This window comes from Idiotropiscis lumnitzeri, chromosome 9, assembly GCF_059441095.1.
Source record: "Idiotropiscis lumnitzeri isolate Australia: NSW breed Sydney's pygmy pipehorse chromosome 9, RoL_Ilum_1.0, whole genome shotgun sequence".
In the NCBI taxonomy this organism is placed as follows: Eukaryota; Metazoa; Chordata; class Actinopteri; order Syngnathiformes; family Syngnathidae; genus Idiotropiscis; species Idiotropiscis lumnitzeri.
The window spans coordinates 19278977-19298581 of NC_142399.1; the positions used below are offsets into that span (position 1 = coordinate 19278977).

General features: G+C 39.3%; 1 protein-coding gene across 3 annotated transcripts in view; it reads left to right on the forward strand.

The window, feature by feature from the left end:
• The window catches only part of gbf1 (golgi brefeldin A resistant guanine nucleotide exchange factor 1), an 89602-nt gene that overhangs the window by 66279 nt on the left and 3718 nt on the right, over positions 1-19605 (forward strand). For all 3 annotated transcript variants that reach the window (XM_088304575.1, XM_088304576.1, XM_088304578.1), the window contains 15 exons: positions 1047-1172; positions 4151-4233; positions 4732-4968; positions 5579-5672; positions 6193-6369; positions 6742-6806; positions 6978-7101; positions 8154-8225; positions 8384-8478; positions 8565-8718; positions 11409-11634; positions 13763-13920; positions 14015-14264; positions 16521-16741; positions 18733-18883. In XM_088304575.1, the coding sequence (XP_088160701.1) occupies positions 1047-1172; positions 4151-4233; positions 4732-4968; positions 5579-5672; positions 6193-6369; positions 6742-6806; positions 6978-7101; positions 8154-8225; positions 8384-8478; positions 8565-8718; positions 11409-11634; positions 13763-13920; positions 14015-14264; positions 16521-16741; positions 18733-18883 (2233 nt within the window). The remainder of the gene's footprint in view (positions 1-1046; positions 1173-4150; positions 4234-4731; positions 4969-5578; positions 5673-6192; positions 6370-6741; positions 6807-6977; positions 7102-8153; positions 8226-8383; positions 8479-8564; positions 8719-11408; positions 11635-13762; positions 13921-14014; positions 14265-16520; positions 16742-18732; positions 18884-19605) is intronic.

A 19605-nucleotide genomic window follows, 5' to 3' on the forward strand; every position in this document is an offset into this window, starting at 1 on the left:
TGAAATGACCAAGCTGTGCTTCAATTGCAGAATTTCATTCATTCTTTAATTTGAGGGGATTCTCGGTACACCCGAATCAGATATTTGCTGTAGAATGTATAAGATAGGTGCCTCTCACTTCTTTTTAAGACGGTTGGCCAGCTAGCTGCAGGCTTGCATTAAATATCCTTAGATTAAACCAAGTTTCTGTGAGAAACAAAAGACCTCAGTCATGAACATAGCAATTTCCAAACAGTTGCAATTCCAATGTGGTTATATTAAGACGTAATGATGATGCTGACTATAGCAAAGCCAAAGGGCGAAGGGAAAAAAAAGCTGGCTCCGTGGCTGGATGCGCCCTACTGCAATATGATTAAGTATGTGATGCACGTTATGATTCACTGTTGTAACTATGGTCGTCGCCGTAACTCGGATTGAATCAAAATGCTTGTACCAATCAATTTTGTCAGAGACCCTAGCTTGGTCATTGCTGATATTAGCACCTTCTTGCATACATAACACAACCTAAATTCAACCTAAATTTTTTCGGTTAGCACCCAACAACAGCAACTTTGTGGAACATAACTTTTTCCATTACCAGCTCATTTCAGGTGGTGTAAAGTTGGTGGCGAAGGCGACAACATAAGTCAAACCTGTCACATGATTAACCCTGCATATGATAGTTGTTGGATGATATCAGTTTTAAAGGCAGCGCGTCTGTGTCAAACACACAGACACACACACGAGGGAAAAAGACCTACTCTATTGCTAGAACATTTGTCTTCCCAAAATAGCGAGAGAAACCATGTGACCTGGAAACTATTCCTAGTAGTGACCTTTTCTTGGATTGAACACTTGATACAAAAATAGTCATCATAAAAGCGTCAATGAGTAATTATAGTAAATGACTCGATGTGAATGGGTTTTCCACTCTACAAAATTATATCAGATAATCAGTTCCAAGTTTTGCATGACATCTATCACAAGGAGTTATCTGTTCACATTTATCATTCAGCTTTAAAACATGACATAATCTATACTTTTGACTTCTTTTGTTGTTTATGCAGAAAGTAAATGGCTCCCCCTTCCTGACTAATGATGCAGGATTTGCCTTGGCCTACGCTGTAATAATGTTGAACACTGACCAGCATAATCACAATGTCCGAAAGCAGAATATCCCCATGACTGTAGAGGTTAGTACTCACTCACTCCCAACTGAACAATTTTTAATTGGTTCTGACGAACTTTGAGATTAAATATTATTATTTTTTTATACGTTAAATATTATAGTTTGTATACTGCAATTCAAATGTGTACGTTAATGTATAAGGTGTTGACTCTTAACTATATTTCCATTTATTTCTTCAATGCAAAAAATGCTTTTTGATTGTCAATAAAATAAATTAAATGTGCAATTTCCATACTAATTAACAGAGAGCTTCCTAGTATTCATATATCAATTGTTTTTCTCTTTGTTGTCTCTGCGGTGCATGCCAGTGTCTGATGGTATGACATTCCTCTGGGAGTTGTAGCATTTGCACTGGTGCAGCTTGGCGGCTCAGAAAGCCCTCAGTCAACAGCTGTAACCAGTGGTGGTCTGTCTGAGAGCTGAACTCGTAAACAGGCGGCCGAGGGTTGGGGGAGGCACACTCATTTCGACTGCTGTCTCTGCCTATGTTTTTGGCGGCTTCGATAGCAGATTCTGAAGACTAAACAGGCTCTGGGGTTTTGTGAATGGATAGTGGGTGGGCCACACGTCTTGATCAACAAGCAATTTCTTTTTTTTCTTGCTGTCCCTGCTTCATTCTTTCATGTGCTTTGAATGTGTGATCGTCCTCCATTGTCCTCCATTTTGATTAGGTAATCACATTTCCAAGAGGGCGTTTGTATTTTCGGGAAGCAGCCATTTGACCAGTTGGCTCAGAAAACAGGAAGGGGCAAACGGACAATCATTTGAAGAGGCCTAATAAAAGTGGCGCCGAACACTTCTGTTACTTAACAATCTGTACCATTCAATTCAACACAGCATATGTTGTCACTGTCGCTATTTTTGACAGTGGAAAACTATGCAGAGCATCAGTGTGTATATCAGAGCCTTTTGTGATGGGTTTGACGGCGGCGTGTTTTTAGAGAGACACGGGTAAGGTCAGTGGTGTAATGTTAATTTGTGTTAGTCATGCTGCCCTTCTTTCAAAATGTCTGAGTTTTGGTTGCCCACGAACGACATGAGAATACTGTGTTCCTCTATAACGAGTGACGAATGGGACAATGCAACTTAGTGTGCCTGTCTTTGCCTACATATGAACATTTACAGTCTTTTGTCCAAGAACTGTGTACCAAAGAAAAATCTTTGCTAAGATCAAATTTGTGTTCTTAATGTGTTATTGTTATTGATGCCGTGGAGTATCAAATTTACGCCTTTTTCACCATTAACCAAATCCTATCAACCTGAGACTTGATGCTGTCAGTTATCACTCAGTGATTGTGTTTATTTACAGGAGGATCTTTGCCCTAATCCCTGTTTTGGAGACTTAACCATATTAAGTGACACATAATGAGTGTGTACCCACTCAGAACACTTTTAATTGTTCAGTGGATTCTCAGTTAAAGTAAAGGCATGAGCATTAGCTGAAATTTATCGACAGGGAACAAGGCTCAAATTAACTTTTTGTCTTTTATGAGCAGTTTTGCTAATCGGTGACTTCATTTTTTTTTTCATTCTGAGTATTTAGGTTTTTTTTTTTGGGGCAGTTAATCCCGGAAGCAAGGATTTTATTGTAAAATAAAAATACGACAAATAACGAGGGATTCGAATGTAGAGCTGCAGCTAAGAAATATTTTATTATTCAAGTATGCTAACTGAAAATTCTAGCGCATTGCATAACAGCTTCAGCTGCTATGAAGATTAAAGAGAAAGTAGGACATTTAACTGACTATCAAATGATCAATTGCAGAGCTTCCAACCAACAGAAACAGCCTTAACAATTTATTGCAGTTTCCATTTTTTTTAAATTGTGTCAAGAACATTACTGCGGGGGAGTTATTGCAGTAGATTATCCAATATAATAAAAGAAATTGCATATTGTACAACATAATCATTACTCTGTAATCATTATTAATAAATTATTACTTCAATATTTATTCTATAATATTAAAATAGGATCAAGTGGTGACGAGTGACATCAATTTAGCTTTTTATCACCAAAATGTGAGTATAAACGTATGGTACACTGTATATAGTCATTGTCATTTGCTATTTATTAGATTATAGTCATCCAGAAAGAGCTTATCAAATTGACCTAGCTCTGCAAATAGGAGAATTTTCTCAAATTCACACTTTGATAATCATTAATTTTCTAAATCTTTGGTGGTAAATATTACGAAGCTCACTGAAGCTGTCAAATCATTCTGATTTGAAACGCAGGAAAATGTGACCAAAGTGACATAACTCACCTTTTGACAAAATTGAACTAAAGTACAGGGGTACTCCGTCTGTTTGCCTTTGGCATCAAAATGACTATCTACGGCCCGGGACTGAGCCAGCCAATGTGATTAGTCGCTCGTGCATGGCTGACCAAGGCAACAGGGAGCTCAGTCCTCATGTGAATAGCACCGCTAATAAGCTTCAATTGCTCAGTGACATTCTCACGCAGCATCAGGGCTCCCTTCCTTTATCGGTTATTTGGGAATTGGCGAGGTGTAGAATATAAAGTGTGAACGGTGATCCATCTGCCGATGCCATGTTATCAAGCATATCACAAATATCTGCCTAATATTTAGTTTGTTTTCAATTTATTGAAGCAGTCCGACCCATGATTGCTTTAAAATAAAGCTCCCGCAGATGATAATTATGTTGGTACATTAATATTGTTATTACTGCAAAGAAGCTGCGGAGGACACAAGGTAAAATGAACATTATGGATAGTCTTTGTGAGAGAGCAAAGACCGTGTTGTTTACAGTCATGACACGATGCTTTCCACATCAACGGCTGTTTGCAGTATTGCTCTTAAATGTTTGTATTTGTATTTGTAATTTTGACATGCAAGCTGCGATGTGAACCCTCTTATTTTGAGCCTGGGACCAGGACATTGAATTGCTTAATATTTTCACTCGAAATTCCAAAGGAAGTTTTGTTTAATAAAATGTCCTACTTGTTTTTGTTTTCCACAGCAATTTAAGAAAAATCTTAAGGGAGTTAATGGAAACACAGATTTTAACCAGGACATGCTAGAGGACATCTACAATGCCATCAAGTAAGCTTGAGTACACACAAGGCCTTAAAAATATGTCGGTCCTAGAAAAATTCCAACACTCCAGTGGCAGTCATGTCTTTTTTTTTTCATATAAAGCAAGCCCAGTTTATTACAAAAGTGTGGTCTTGTACCAATATTTTAATACACAAAACAAGCGTGGCCTTGTGGTCTGCAATTACGTGGCACATTCGTAACTTTGACGATTCAAAGATGACATCACAAGATGGCTTATGCTGCCACTGAAGCGTAGTTTTATTTGCCAACTAATGTTGCAGCATCATCATAAGCAACAACAAAGCTGTATATTGCGTGAGGGATACTTCAACAGGACTGATGGACCTGGACCATATAATGCCTGCCTTGTCCATCACTGCATTATTTGTGAAAAATTTACTTACTCAAGGCACTGCTTTGTTAATCACCGCTCTAGCGATTTGACTCCAAAACATGTTCCGTATTCTCATCTTACGTTGGCACATTAAAACCTTCCTTTTTCAGGAATGATGAGATTGTGATGCCAGATGAGCAGTCTGGTTTAGTGAAGGAGAACTATGTGTGGAGTGTGCTGCTTCACCGTGGTGCTTCATCGGAGGGGATTTTTCTTCACCTTCCACCTGGAAGCTATGACCATGACTTATTCACCATGACCTGGGGTCCTACTATTGCAGCCCTCTCCTATGTCTTTGACAAGAGTCTGGATGACAACATAATCCAAAAGGCCATTACTGGCTTCAGGTACTGTACGTTTGACAATTTGGTTAAACTTGAAAATGGTTTGGAAAGACAACTTCCCATCGTATGGAACTTAAACACTCAATCAGCTTTATTTACTGACTTGAGGTCCTGCTACAAACTGAATACAGCCTGAAGCACATAAAAACAGACAAATATACAGACTAACCAATAGATTTCTTAGAATAAAAATATGCAGTATAACGTAAAACGTGACTTACTAGAGGCAGCTGTACCATTGTCTCTTGATGCAATATCTTCTGATAACATTCAAGGTGTGAACTAGCCTGTTCACATACTCTATGTAAAGCAAGTCTGTGGATTTCGTAGCCTTTCAAATGTGATTGATTGGTTTCCATTTTTTTTATATGAATAGCCACTTAAGTCTAACAATAACATGTGTATTGAGGCTTTGGTGATCTAGAATGACACATTTCTATTGTTTTGTAGAAACACTTCATTTTCTGTGTAGTGCATATGTAGCTGCCTGGTTTGAATAAATATAGTGTTTAACTCCAAATACATTATAATTGTAAGGATAATAGTGTGGATCATGCAAGTAATGCTAAAACTTGCTGTCATGCTGAAAATGTTTGTGTTTGTCTCTGTGCAGGAAATGTGCCAAGATAGCAGCTCACTATGGATTTAACGATGTTTTTGACAATTTGATCATCTCACTGTGCAAGTTTACCACTCTGAGCAGTGAGGTGCGGAAACTGTTATTTGCAAAACATTGTTCATAGTGGCATACCAAGATGTTTTTTTTTTTTATTACAATAATCTTAATTTTACTCATGAAATACAAAAATGAGCTCTTTAAAGTCATCAACATTTTTTAGGGGAAATTTGTGGTTTGATATGCAGCCCATGTGCTATATTATGGATAGCTGTACCATAGATGCATGTTAAAATAATACAGTACACCTAACTAGTAAACTATTGATGCAAGTCACAATAATGTGATTTTCTGTAATATATTTTCACAATACAATTTGATATGAAAGTGCTAAAATGAGCGAACAATTTTGGGCTCTTTCAAGGCTAGCCAGAAAATATGCCCCTGTCTGACAAAATTAAAATGGAGAGGCATTTTAAAAGACATTCTGCGTTGATGTGGTGGCATCAGAATCTTAACTGCGGACAAATTGGATTTGCAACGGGATGCTGCATTGACAGATGAACAGAAAGTTAGAGTATTGGTGCCTGAATGGTTTTTCTCCCTTCTAGTCCGTGGAGAACCTCCCAACTGTCTTTGGGAGCAACACAAAGGCACAAACAGCTGCCAAGACGGTGTTTGATCTCGCCCATCAGCATGGCAACATCCTTAGAGAGGGTTGGAAAAACATCATGGACTCCATGCTCCAGCTGTTCAGGGCTGAACTCCTACCCAAAGCAATGGTTGAGGTCAGTTTGTATTGCTTGACGAGTACTTTCTAAGTGTGTATTAAGTCATTTTATTTATTTTATTTTAATTAATTTTCAATCTTCTGTGTAAAGTTGCTTTTAGTAGACTACTATTTTTTTTCCTTATTCTTTCAACTAGCCATGCAATCCAATGAGGTAATCATGAAGGTCATCCTGTTTGTATTTTCTAAAAGGTTAATATAGTTTTGTTGAGCCTGTTGAATTACAGCTAAAAGTCTCGATTTGAACTGCATTTTGTCTTAAATGTTCATTCACTCTTTCTGTTAGTGCGGAGCTCCTGTTTTCTTTGATTTATTAGAAGGTTTTTGCTGCCACCTACCGGCAGTTCTTCATTATTGTTTTTTACATCAGGTGGAGGATTTTCTTGAACCAAATGGAAAAATCTCTCTTCAGAGAGAGGAAACTCCTTCTAATCGGTGTGTACATTCTTTAGCACTATGCATAATGTCTGTGTGATGTCAATTTTCACTGATTTGTACACAATGATTTCTCTAATTACAACAAAAAGCAATTAACAGCACAATGAGTAGCAGAACAATTTAGTAATAAAATAAAAATGGTTTTCTCCTTTAAAATATCCTTTTCAGTGGGGAGTCTGCAGTGTTGAGTTTTGTCAACTGGCTGACTCTGAGTGGCGCTGAGCAGTCTGGACTTCGAGGACCATCGATGGAAAATCAGGAAGCCAAACAGGCCGCCATCCTCTGCATCAAGGTGCAAATAGAATTTACAATACATGCCCCTTATATTAAAACATGAATCTAAATTATACCCACCTAAAAGGCGTCATGTATTGGGATTTTTTTTTTTTAATTGTCGTACAGTGGACCCCAATATTCGCCTGACTGAATCACAAAGTTCCACTTATAGTTAACACGCTTGTTTGCCTATACTAATAGTTTAATCCATAAATATTGAATAAACTATAACCCCAAAACGTTTTATTGCCATTTCAAATGCTTTCAAAGTATATTCAATTATATCTGTGCTGAAATGCTTACAGTAAGCACGTTGTTGTTGTTTGTAATAGCAACCTACATAGTAAAAGTGTTTGCGACGTCTTCCTGCCACCTATTTTTATTGTTTGTCCTGCTATTATGTTAAGTGCTTGCGTTCTGTCGGAAAGTGCATGAATGGGGTTCAATCAGTAAGATTGGCATTTTCCACAATGCAAAGTATATTCAGTACTCAAAGGAATGCGTTCATTGAGTCGAGATTTCTTTTCACCTCAAAATTGCAATTACGATTTACTATACGATTATTATTTTTTTCAACATTCTCTTTCCATGTCTTTGAGACGATGAACATGCATTAATTTGGGAAATTTAAATTGTTTTCATTCCATGATATCACATACCATCAGCTGAGTGCATCCTATTTTCTCTTTCTTCACAATTGCACATTGAATTTTTTATTTATTTATTTTTTGGGCTGCACGATGTAAAATCTCAGACCCGTAGTTCAAAGCGCTGCAGAGTTATGGGATCGTGGTGTGAACTGTGGTTTTCGCTCATCTCATTCAATTTCCATGCCATGTTTTTGTATTTTTAACAGCAGGGAGTGAGTAAAAATATGCATTGTAGGTTGATTGGATGCTCTAAATTGTCCTAAGAGAAAATCGTGATTGAGTTTTTCCGCAAAAAATGAATAGGTGTCCCCCCCAATAAAAAAATAAAAAAGAATCAGTGAATGGGTGAATTTGCAAATGCCGAATTGTAACTATAGAGGAGGGTGAAATTTATCCCTGAATTTCTGTTCATCTTCAGCAATGTGACCCAGAGAAGATGATCACAGAGAGCAAGTTCCTCCAGCTTGAGTCTTTACAGGAGCTAATGAAGGTAATTGTTAGATTTAATTCAGCTGTACATATTAATTAAATATTTTTTCTAATATCCCGCTATGCATGAGCTATCCTTTTTTTTGTGTAGTCACTGCTCAGAAGTCTAATTTACTGATTTGATTACAAATGAAAGAATAATGAGTTTATCCTCTCCAGGCGTTGATATCGGTCACCCCTGATGAAGAGACTTATGATGAAGAGGATGCTGCCTTCTGTTTAGAGATGTTACTGCGTATTGTAATGGAAAATCGGTAGGAGTTGCAGCTCAACAAAGTCGTACCACATTTTTTTCTTGTCTTAAAATTTTGGTGCACTAAAAATGTATATCTGCTTTTAGAGACCGTGTGTCGTGTGTATGGCAGACAGTGCGTGACCACCTCTGTCACCTCTGCGTCCACGCTAACGAGAGCTGCTTCTTGGTGGAGAGAGGGGTCGTGGGACTCCTTCGTCTTGCCATTCGCTTGCTGCGACGAGAAGATATTAGTTCCCAGGTATTGCAATCACGCTCTTCTATATGTTTACAGACCAGACAATTTTTTTTTTTTTGCCGTTATGTGCCATTCTTTGTCCTAGTTCCAATGTGTACTATGTTCGTTGTCCAAACATCAGTGTACAGATAAATGGCAATGTAATTTTTCTCCTAATTTCCTTGTCAGTGCTCCCTGTCAAATGCAATACCATTTGATTAGATTTTTGAAATAGTTACTTCAGCAACACCATTGTTTCCTCACAATTTTAAAGAGGAAACATCAATACAACCATTTCTGCTGCCTAAAATAAGTTTTAAAAGAAGAAGACAAAGTACAATTACATAGACCTACAACATTGTTCTATAACGCTCTGGGACATCCATCCATCATCTATACCGCTTCTCCTCACTAGGGTCGCGGGGGGTGCTGGAGCCTATCCCAGCTATCTTTGGGCAGGAGGTTGGGTACACCCTGAATTGGTTCCCAGCCAATTGCAGCGCTCTGGGACAATCTACAGTAATTGCTTATGTAATCGGGATTTCTTGGTCCTCATGTCTTTTTACTCGCACACAACTGGTGTCACGTTGAAGACACTTGGGGTAATTTCCTTGCCCAATGATTTTCAAATGTATCCAAACATTTGCGATGTCGGCAACCATTATTTTTGAGGAGTTAAAAACTAATTTGCAAATATATAAATGTGTTCTTAAGGATGGGATTGTGGTTGATTTGTAACCAGATTTATTTTCTTTCCCAAAACATTAAAATTGGGCCTGGGCAATGACGATTTTTTTGATGCGGAGAATTTAAAAAAAATACAAATTATATTGAGTTTCTACCCACACCCCCACCTTTTTTTTTTTGGTTTTGGACGTTTTAAAAAAAAAAAAAGAAATATGAAAAAATCGAGTTTCCTCCCATTCCCCCACCTGTTTTTTTGCCCCATGATCTATCTAATCTATCTACCCTCCCCCTTGTTTCCATCTCAAAGTTAAACTAGCTAGAGGAGCGCGACAAGAGTGCGCGGCTACGGCTAAAGAGGGGGAAACAATTGTTCCCAGAAGTAGTATTGTTAGTTGTTTGGAAGTGGTTTTTACTCATGCTATCTGTTTAATAAAATAGAAACAGAAGTTATTTTGAGTTTTCTGTCATATCTACTAAATAAAATAGTTTTACGTTTGCACTTCATAAATATCTCTGAGGAAGAGCCTGGAGGCAAGTCGCTTGGGCCGCTTGTATTCATGATCTTGTTCTTTCAGTCACAACCCACAGCTGGTGGGTGAAGGTAAGAAAGTAGATCTACTAGTAAATTGAGAGCTTTGTCTTTCGGCTCAATTCCTTCTTCAGCACAACAGACTGATTCTGAGTCTTTGCAATGCAGTTGCTGCACCCATCCACTCCATTCTTCTTTCGCACGTGAGCAAAGCCCCAAGATACTCTGTACAGGGCAGCTTCCTCCTAGAGAGGGCCCTCACCCGTTTGTGATTTAGGAACATGGTCTCATATTTGGAGGTGCTGATGATCATCTCAACAGCTTCACACTCTGCTGCAAACTGTTCCAGTTGGAGTTGAACTTTTGACTTGATGAAACCAATGGCACCGCACCATCTGCAAAAATTATAGATTCAGTATCGGGGCCTCCAAACCCGACCACCTCAAAATCTCAGGTGGGCATGGACATTTTTTTCATAGTGGTTATGAACAGCTTCAGTGACAAAGGGCAACCTTGACACAGTCCAACCCTCGCAGGAAATTATTCTGAGTTGCTGCCGCCAACAGGGACCGAACAGGACAAAAAGCCCCTGTGCGGGGGTTAGATACCCCATTCTCCAGAAGCATCCCCCACAGAAACCCTGAAGGGATGTTGACACATACCTTCTCAATACCACAAAACACATGTAGACCTTTTGGACGAACTCCTATTCACCCTCGAGGAACCTGCTGTGGCTTTAGAGCTGGTCTACTGCACAATGGCCAGGATGAATACTGCACTGGTCCTCCTGAATTGGAGATTCAATTTACCGATGTACCCTCCTCTCCGGCACCTCCTAATCTTATCATTGAGGCAGAGAAGTATGATTCCCCCCAGTAGTGGGAACACCCCCTCCAGTTGCCCATCTTAAAAAGAGAGAGTACCACTCCGGTCTGCCAGTCCAGAGACATTATCCCTGATGGTCATGCAATATTGCAGAGGCGTTCCAACAAGGATAGACCCACAACAACCAGAGACGTTAGGAGCTCTAAGCGGATCTCATCCATCCCTGAGCCCTTGCTGCTGGGGTGCTTTTAGGGACCTCAACCCTAGAGATGGGAAAGCCCGCCTCAGAATACCCCAGCAGCGCCACATCCCTACTTACGATACATGTTGTTGATGGTGCTCTGAGATGGCGGATGGTGAACCAGAATTTCTTAAAAGCCATCAGAGATTACCACCGTGACTGGTACTGACCACCTTTACGGCCACAGCGGCGGTCGGACACTTCAACAATGAAGGCATGGCACATAGTCCACCCTGACTCAAATTAACAACTTTGAAAATATAATGACTAAAATGACCAACAATTTATGTTTGATATTTATTCTTGTAGGTAACACTGATAATCCATCTGCATGTACGTTATTTCATTGTGCTATGGAGATCTCAATACCTCTGATCTTTGATTTTTCCTTTTCTTTGTCTTTTTGTTTTCTTTTTATCATCCCTCGTGTAGGTGCTCCTTTCCCTGCGTCTCCTACTTATGATGAAACCACACGTTTTGTCCCGGGTTAGCAGAGAGGTGGCTTATGGCCTTCACGAGTTGCTCAAGACTAATGCGGCCAACATCCACAGCACAGACCATTGGTACACACTCTTCTCGCTGCTTGAATGCATTGGTGCCGGAGTGAAACCACCTGCCTGCTTTCAGTTTACCTCTTCCAACACGGACATTGAAACAGGTGCAATAGCTCTCTATCTCTTCTCTCACAGATGTTGGGCACATATTTTATGGTTATTAAATGTCTGCTATTTTCATTCAATGCTCTTTAAATGAGATCTTTCTTAGTATACACTTGTACCGCTAACACATCTCAACTGATACTGATCTGAATCAAACCCTTTTTTTTTTTTTTTTTTTTTACTTCTACGATGAAAAGATTTAGATTGGACACGAAAACATGAATATTTCAAAAATCAGTTAAATTAAACATTAACAATTAATGAAATTAATTATAAAGAATAACAATGAAATACGACAGACAAGAGATTAACATTTATCTTTTATCTGTGGATTTGATACAGAACTTGTATTGGAATGTGACTGACAGTTTTATTTTGTTAGTTTTTTTTATGTAGGACTACATTTATACTATTTAATTGCTTAACAAAAGGAGCAGAGATTTTTGTTGTTAAAAAAGAAAAAAAAAACACGCTATTTTGAAGATGAGAAATTTAGCGCGAGCATTGTTCATAGCCCATCATTTAGAACGCCATGAAGATAAAGAGGAAAACCACAACATGCAAATCACTCATCACCTCACCTAATGTGAAGGTATCTCTGCATACACCTTGAGACCACCACCAGCCCGCTGGCGGAACTGCTGCAGATCTCCAATTTAAGGACTCTTGACACTTTCGTCTAAGACACAGACTGGGCCCTGCAGGAGTTTGTTTTTGAAGATGTGTATTTCAGTTATTATTATTATTTTTTTTTTTTTTTTATGTATGACGATTATTATTAGGGGCGGCACGGTGGACGACTGGTGAGCCCAATGGCCTCACAGTACGGAGGTGCTCCAGCCTTTGTGTGTGGAGTTTGCTTGTTCTCCCGAACACTCTAAATTGCCCCTGGGTATGACTGTGAGCATGGATGGTTGTTTGTCTTTGTGTGCCCTGCGATTGGCTGGCAACCAGTTCAAGGTGTTCCCCGCCTACTGCCCGAAGATAGCTGGGATTGGCTCCAGCACCCCCCGTGACCCTTGTGAGCAGAAGACAATGGATGGAGGGATTATTATTATCTATTGTCTTTTATATTTAGATGATTTTTTTTTTCATTTGTTCATACAAACGTAGATTCTTTTTTTACCGCTACTAGTTTCGACATGCAACTGCTATCTTCTCGGGAGCTTTTCTTGATGATCTAATCACATTCTAGTGGCATCACTTCACACTATTGGGTTTTATGGCCATCTTAATTATTGATTATTCTATATATTTGCTGCTGTAACACTTCAAATTTCCCCATTGTGGGACTAATAAAGGACATCTTTATCTTTATCTTTGACAGCACTTTGTTTCAGCTACCTTTTTTAAAAAATTATTTTAAAATACAGTTGAGTTGAGAATAGCGATTGAACGACTGCATATTCTTTGTAGTGGACTCAAAAGTGAAGATAATCGAATTGAACATGACCAATTGATAGCGTCATTTATAGTTTTATATCTGTCAACCCTCTATTGCGCAACTTCCTCCAGCCTTCGAATAAATGCTCAGAAGGGCTTGTGTCGCTGATGGCTGCACATGAAGATTTTGTCTGTTGGTCAGATGGCTGTTCAAAGCATTTGTGTGTATATTTTTGAGGATAGTCTTTTTATCTTGTGCAAGGGACCATGCTCGCACTCTCTCTCTTTTTTTAATTTATTTATTTAATTTTTTTTTAATTTATTTTTTTTATTTTTTTTTTTTTAAGCAAAATATTGCCACCCAGTTGAGCCCCCACTGCTCGTGCCGACAACGTTTTTGTTGATCTCACTGAGGCAAACAACAGCAGAAAAAGCTGCGGCAAAGCCTGACAAAGTATTATAACAGAAGAATGAAAAAGTTCTATATTCATTGGTCACTGGCTTGGTGCCGTTATTGCAGGCAAATAATATGTATGTCTTATTCACCACATTTTAAGTAATTCTGTTCCAATACTTTTGTACACCTAACATGTGGCTGTTTGTTCATGCAATTTTCTCGTCCAAGTTGTTTATCAAATCTAGAATGTAGATGAATGCCTAGAAATTAATACAAAACTAATTAACTCTTATTTAATATTAATCTTTTGACATCAAGTAATCAATCCATCTTTTATGTGTAACCAGGTGCTCAGTCAGATAGTGAATTGCCATCCCATCATCAGAATGAAGTGAGTTTAGATCGCGGCTACACTTCGGATTCAGAAGTCTACACTGAACACAACAAGGCTCGAATCCCTCGCTCTACAACAGATGTGGATGTCGCAAGCAGTGGATGGCTAGTGGTCAGTACCCACACGTGACTTCAGATGAGTTTCTTCTTTGACAATCTTATTCTGGAAACCCTCAACCTCACCACTACTTTGTGTTTTTTTTTAGGTTGGAAAGGAGGATTTAGAAACCAGTAAAACTACACCATTAAGCTCCAAATCTCAACTCAATCATCCCTTGGTCAACCAGTACAGCCTGACGCTGGGTCAGGACCTTGGCCAGCATGACACTAAGTCTCTCATCAAGTGTGTTGAAACACTGTCTTTCATTGTCCGTGACGCTGCCCACGTCACACCGGACAACTTTGAGCTGTGTGTTCGAGCCATCCGAGTTTTCGTCGAGGCTAGTCTCAATGGAGGTTTGTTACGCAAATGCACAAAACTAAGATTTTTACATTGGCATATAGTTCTGAATAAATTAGTGTGTATAACATTCAGATGAAATTAAGGAGGGATGTGACTCAACTATTATTATAGATTTTCTGGACTAAGGCGCACCAACATATGAGCTGCAGCAACTCCTTTTGAATAAATGAATAAATATTGTATACAGGCTGCACCAGACTATAAGCCGCAGTTTTCTATGTTGAAAAAAAATAGTTGTTTACTGCATGAATAGAATGATTTTGTAAAACAGTGCCTTTTAACACGTCAACAACTTTGCTAATTAAAACAGACCAGACCCAAGAAAAAAAAGCCGCATGGTTCTAAATATAGGGGGGAAGAAAAAAAAAAAATATATATATATATACAGTGAACCCTCGGTTATCGCGGTTAATGGGGACCGAGACCATCCGCGAAAACTGAAAATCCACGAAGTAGCGGCGCACCTTCAAAAATGCTTAAAAAAAAGATATATATACCGTATTTTCGCAGTCATAGGACGCGCTGCCTCAAAGCGCGCAACACCTGTTGAGGGTGCTATTTCTGTCTTTGAAGCACACACTGGGCGCGCCACCTTGTAAGGCTTTTAGCATAGCAATAGCTCGGCTGCTCGCGCTGACTCAGCCCATGGCAATTCACTTTGCCTCAATACCATGAGCAATCGCCACATTTCAAAGACAGTTGCCATGATACCATTGACAATCGCTATCATTAACAATGACTCTAACCAATAATAGGTATCATGGCAATAGTCTACAAGACTACGTCAGGGGAGGGACTTCACTGGGCACCACACTCCTTAGAGTCACGGGTTTCAAAAAAAAAAAACTCAGCATACAAGCAAACAATGAAACAAAGAAATAAGATTAACACAAAACATGTATCTCTCATGCCATCAATATACCAAAAAGAAATAAAAATAACACAACATGATATAGCAATGCCTTCTGGGAGCCACTCAGACTCAGCCAAATCACATGGCTGTTTAGAGAGATTTGCTGTTATGCTTTGGGCTTTTTGTCTGTTGTCTAAACCTGGGACGTTTCTTGCTTGCAATAACATAAATGATAAGACAGACTACAACATTGTGGACAGCTGCCCTTTTGTCCAGCTTTCTCCCACACCATCACCCAAACACCATAGTCCCATAATGTATAGTCATGGTCACTTTGAAGCATAGATGACCCAGAATTTGACCAGCAGGGTGTGCTAACATGCACTCCGAACAGCCCAATGAGTAAAAGGGTTGATGGTCGCGAGTGATACTTTGTCCATATAATGAGCGCAGTCGCCTTACAAGGCGCTGTGTTAGTTTAGGGGAAGATTTGGGACTTTTAAGTGCGCCTTATGACTGCGAAAATACGATATATATATATATATATATATATATGTATATGTATGTATATATATATATATATATATATATATATATATATATATATGTATATGTATATACGGGTAGAGAGAGAGAGAGAGAGAAATTCATGTTCTAACAAAAAAAAACCAAATTATTATTAAAACTTATTATTTTTTTATTCCCCAGCCATTATTTTGTATTTATTCAATTACTTCTTTTTGTATCTATTTAATTACTTCGACTTTTACCTGCTGGTACGCCGTCCGGTGTGCCCTGTGAAATGAAAGGTGGCATTCTTCATTTATTTATTTATTCATTCATAACTGACAGCCTCACGCTCCGATCATGCCTGGGCGGAAGGTGTTCCTCTTCGGCTTAACTACCACGCACGCCGGCCGGTCTCCTCCGGAGCTTTCGCACTGTCCCGAACGGAGCGAAATGTCGCCCCGCTAGTGCCCGGGCGGAAGTTGTTCCTCTTCGGCTTAACTGCCACGCACGCCGGCCGGCCTCCTCCGGAGCTCTGGTACGGTCCGAACCGCGCGAAACGTCGCCCCAAATCGTGCCCGGGGGAACGTGCTCTTCTTCGTCCACTCTCCTCTTCGGCGCACGCCGGCCGTCTAACCGCTCCAGCGCCCCGTCGTGCCGCTCGGCGAAACTACAATGCCCCCGAATATTTTTTAGACCCGCAAAGCACTGAACCCGCGAAAGGTGAACCGCGAAGTAGCGAGGGTTCACTGTATATATATATATATATATATAAATATATATATATATTGTGTATGTGTATATATGTATATATGTATATATATATATATATATTATGTGTATGTGTATATATGTATATGTAGGTGTTAGAGCATATTTTATTCCTCAGGTTACCGCAACCACGACAAGAAGAAGAGCCATAAGTATGATTCTGCCAAGTCTCGTTTGAGGAAGAAAGCTGGTGCAAAGGAGAAAGAGAATGGGAATGGTACAAGACGAGGCGGAAGCCGGGCCTCCAGCTACCGTCCATCACGTTCCCATAGTGATGATGAGGAGGACGAGGGGATCCCAGCAGGTTACCATACGGTGTCATTACAGGTTAGTCGCGATGTAAGTACTTTAGCCTTCTTTTTCATTTTATCTTATGTCATTGATTTCACTTTTACCAAAAACATCCCGTTCAACAAACACAATGGCTTTAAGCCACCAATACGTTGTGCATTTTGGATTTTTGTTTTGTCTCTTTAATAGACGGCATACATGGACAAAATTATTGGTCCCCTCTTTACTTTTTCCCCTTTGTCACTGAAATAACGTAGAACTATAATAATTAAAAAAGTATACAGACAAGTCCCTTTGAGACTTGAAAATAGTTTGATTGCAGTGAGTGCCTCAAAAGGTTGTGCAACCACATATTATATTTAGGTTTTGCACAAAGATTTTTGAGCCAGCCAGAAAGTTGGTGGGGGGAGAATCGCGCACTGAACCGATCATAAGATGGACCATTCTATCCAATGTATTTTATCAACTTGTTCATTTACTTTACAGTCAACCTGTGCAATGCGGAAGAAAAATTGCACATAATTAACAACCATTGAAATGCATTGGGAAAAAATTATAATTAAATTATTCTCCCCGAACTCTGATAAACATTCAATGCATGGAGAATGGGGGTTTTGGTGCGCGTGAAACCCCAAGCAATCGTCAATTTGTAATGCAAAATATCTGCATTAGACATAAGACAGTCTAGCCGATTACATCTGTGTAAAGTCTAATTAGATTATGGGTCATATCTGTCCGGGCTTTCATAAGGGTTTTTATTTTTAATTCTTGACTGTAGAAATACAGTAATGCCTGACAGCTAGCTAAATTTCAGTGACAATTGTGGGTTTTTCTTTCTTTCTTTTAACAGACGGGTACTAAAGCTATTGTCCATGCCTTTGATTCCAAAGCGTATGTGTAATTATTTCACATCAGAATCAGAATGCCCTTTATTGTCTTTGTACTTGGTGCACAACAAGATTGTACAACATAACAGCTTGTCTATTAATACTACTCCTTAAAGCCATCAACACACGTAGATCAAAATTACACCCTCAATAAGAAGGCTTTTACACCCTTCCTGTAGAGTCGTTGTTTGGCTGTCAATATTTGTTCATTCAGATATGTGGCGTAACAAATCAACCCCAGCATTGTCATTTAAGTGTTTTTGAAAATGTGGTCCAAAAACATGTACAGTAGGTGAAATTAACTTTAAATTGTCTGTAGCTGTGAATGTGTTGCGGGTTGTTTTGTCTATTTATGCCCTGTGATTGGCTGGCGACCTGTTCACTGGACCCCACCTCTCTCCCCAAAACGGCTGAGATAACAGTACGACACTATGAGCAACACAAATTTCCAATTTATTTATTTTTTTCAATGATTGAAGTGGATCTGATATTGGATGGATGAAGCTCATATCATTCATTATAAGAGGGAATTTCCAATTTCTCATATGACTTTGAGATGATCAGTCAATCAAACAAACTTTATTTGTAAAGTGCTTTTCATACATCAACATGCAACTCAAACTGCTTCACAATAAAATAAAAAAGATGAACAACTGACGGAATTCAGTATTCAATGGAATTAATGGGTATTCTATTCGCCGTTGTTAAAGTTTAATATTTATATATATTCCTTTATCCAATTTTTATCCTGTTCAATAGATAGCTTTGAAGATGTTTTCAATTACAAATACTTTATTAAATATGATGGAATTTTTTTTTTTTTATCACTATTTTATTTATTTGATGCAAAGGATGGGAATCATGCACATGAGCTCAATTTTGAGCTTCATGGCAAAGAAGCTGAATACATGTTAAAAGGGAAGCGCTATCAATATGTTGAGGATGCACTGTAGGCATTACATTGGAAATAGGCACTTGAACCTGCAATATAAATCCAGACACGCAATATGTTTGTGCCTTGTCAAGCATCACATGGCATTCACTATCTAGCATTAAGATTGCTGAAAAACATGCATGTTTATTATTCTGTCATGTTGTGTTGGATATCGTGAAACATTACTTATAGATTTTGTTATTTCTTTGATGGTTCAGCTTTTAGACTTGATGCACACATTGCACACTCGGGCTGCCAGCATCTACAGCTCTTGGGCAGAAGAACAGCACGATCTGGAGGCTGCTGGTAAAAAGATCGAAGCTGACTCCCAGACACTGTGGACCAGCTGCTGGTGCCCACTGCTGCAAGGTCTGCTCATACCACATTGTACACTCCCCACATTATGTTTTCATTTAACTACGACCAGACATAGTTGTCCAGGTTCAGGCTGTAGGTAGTGTGAAGCCATGGACACATGACTAAGGGGGCTTTTACCGGCAAAAAGGGTCAAGTGCCCTGCTCTGATAATTGGTCACTTACATGCGTGTTTGCTTACATACGTTCTCAGCAGTCGGTTGCGCTGATTTGTTCCCTCTTTTCAGTCACCATTCTCGCTGCTGTGCGAGTTTTCACACATACGCATGCATGCTGTTGCACACTGGGGGTGGAACAGTTTCTGACTGCCTATAAAATGTTCGATTTGCATGTGCCCTGTTGGTTGATAAGCACATGCAACTCTTTCTCATTTCTTAGTGAGGCACTGCAGTGTGTCATGGTAGCCAAGCACCGTTATATCTTAGCAAGCAATCTGCGTCGGCTAACAGCTGTCCTATCGGTGCTTTTTTGGGATTATTTCATATGCGGTTCTGCAACCATTGGCTAGGCCTGCTAGGAACCAAGAGAGACTGGCGAACGGTACCAGATCTATTTCGAGTGCCACAATTGACAGTGAGACCAGCCTACCTCGTCTGTATCTCTCCAATCTAAGAGCTCTGGTGCAGAGATCTTGCAACGGCGTGATTACAACTTGCTTCAAAGCTTTATCCATTCATACATCAGTGTATGTACATCATAAAAGACTTATTTAACAA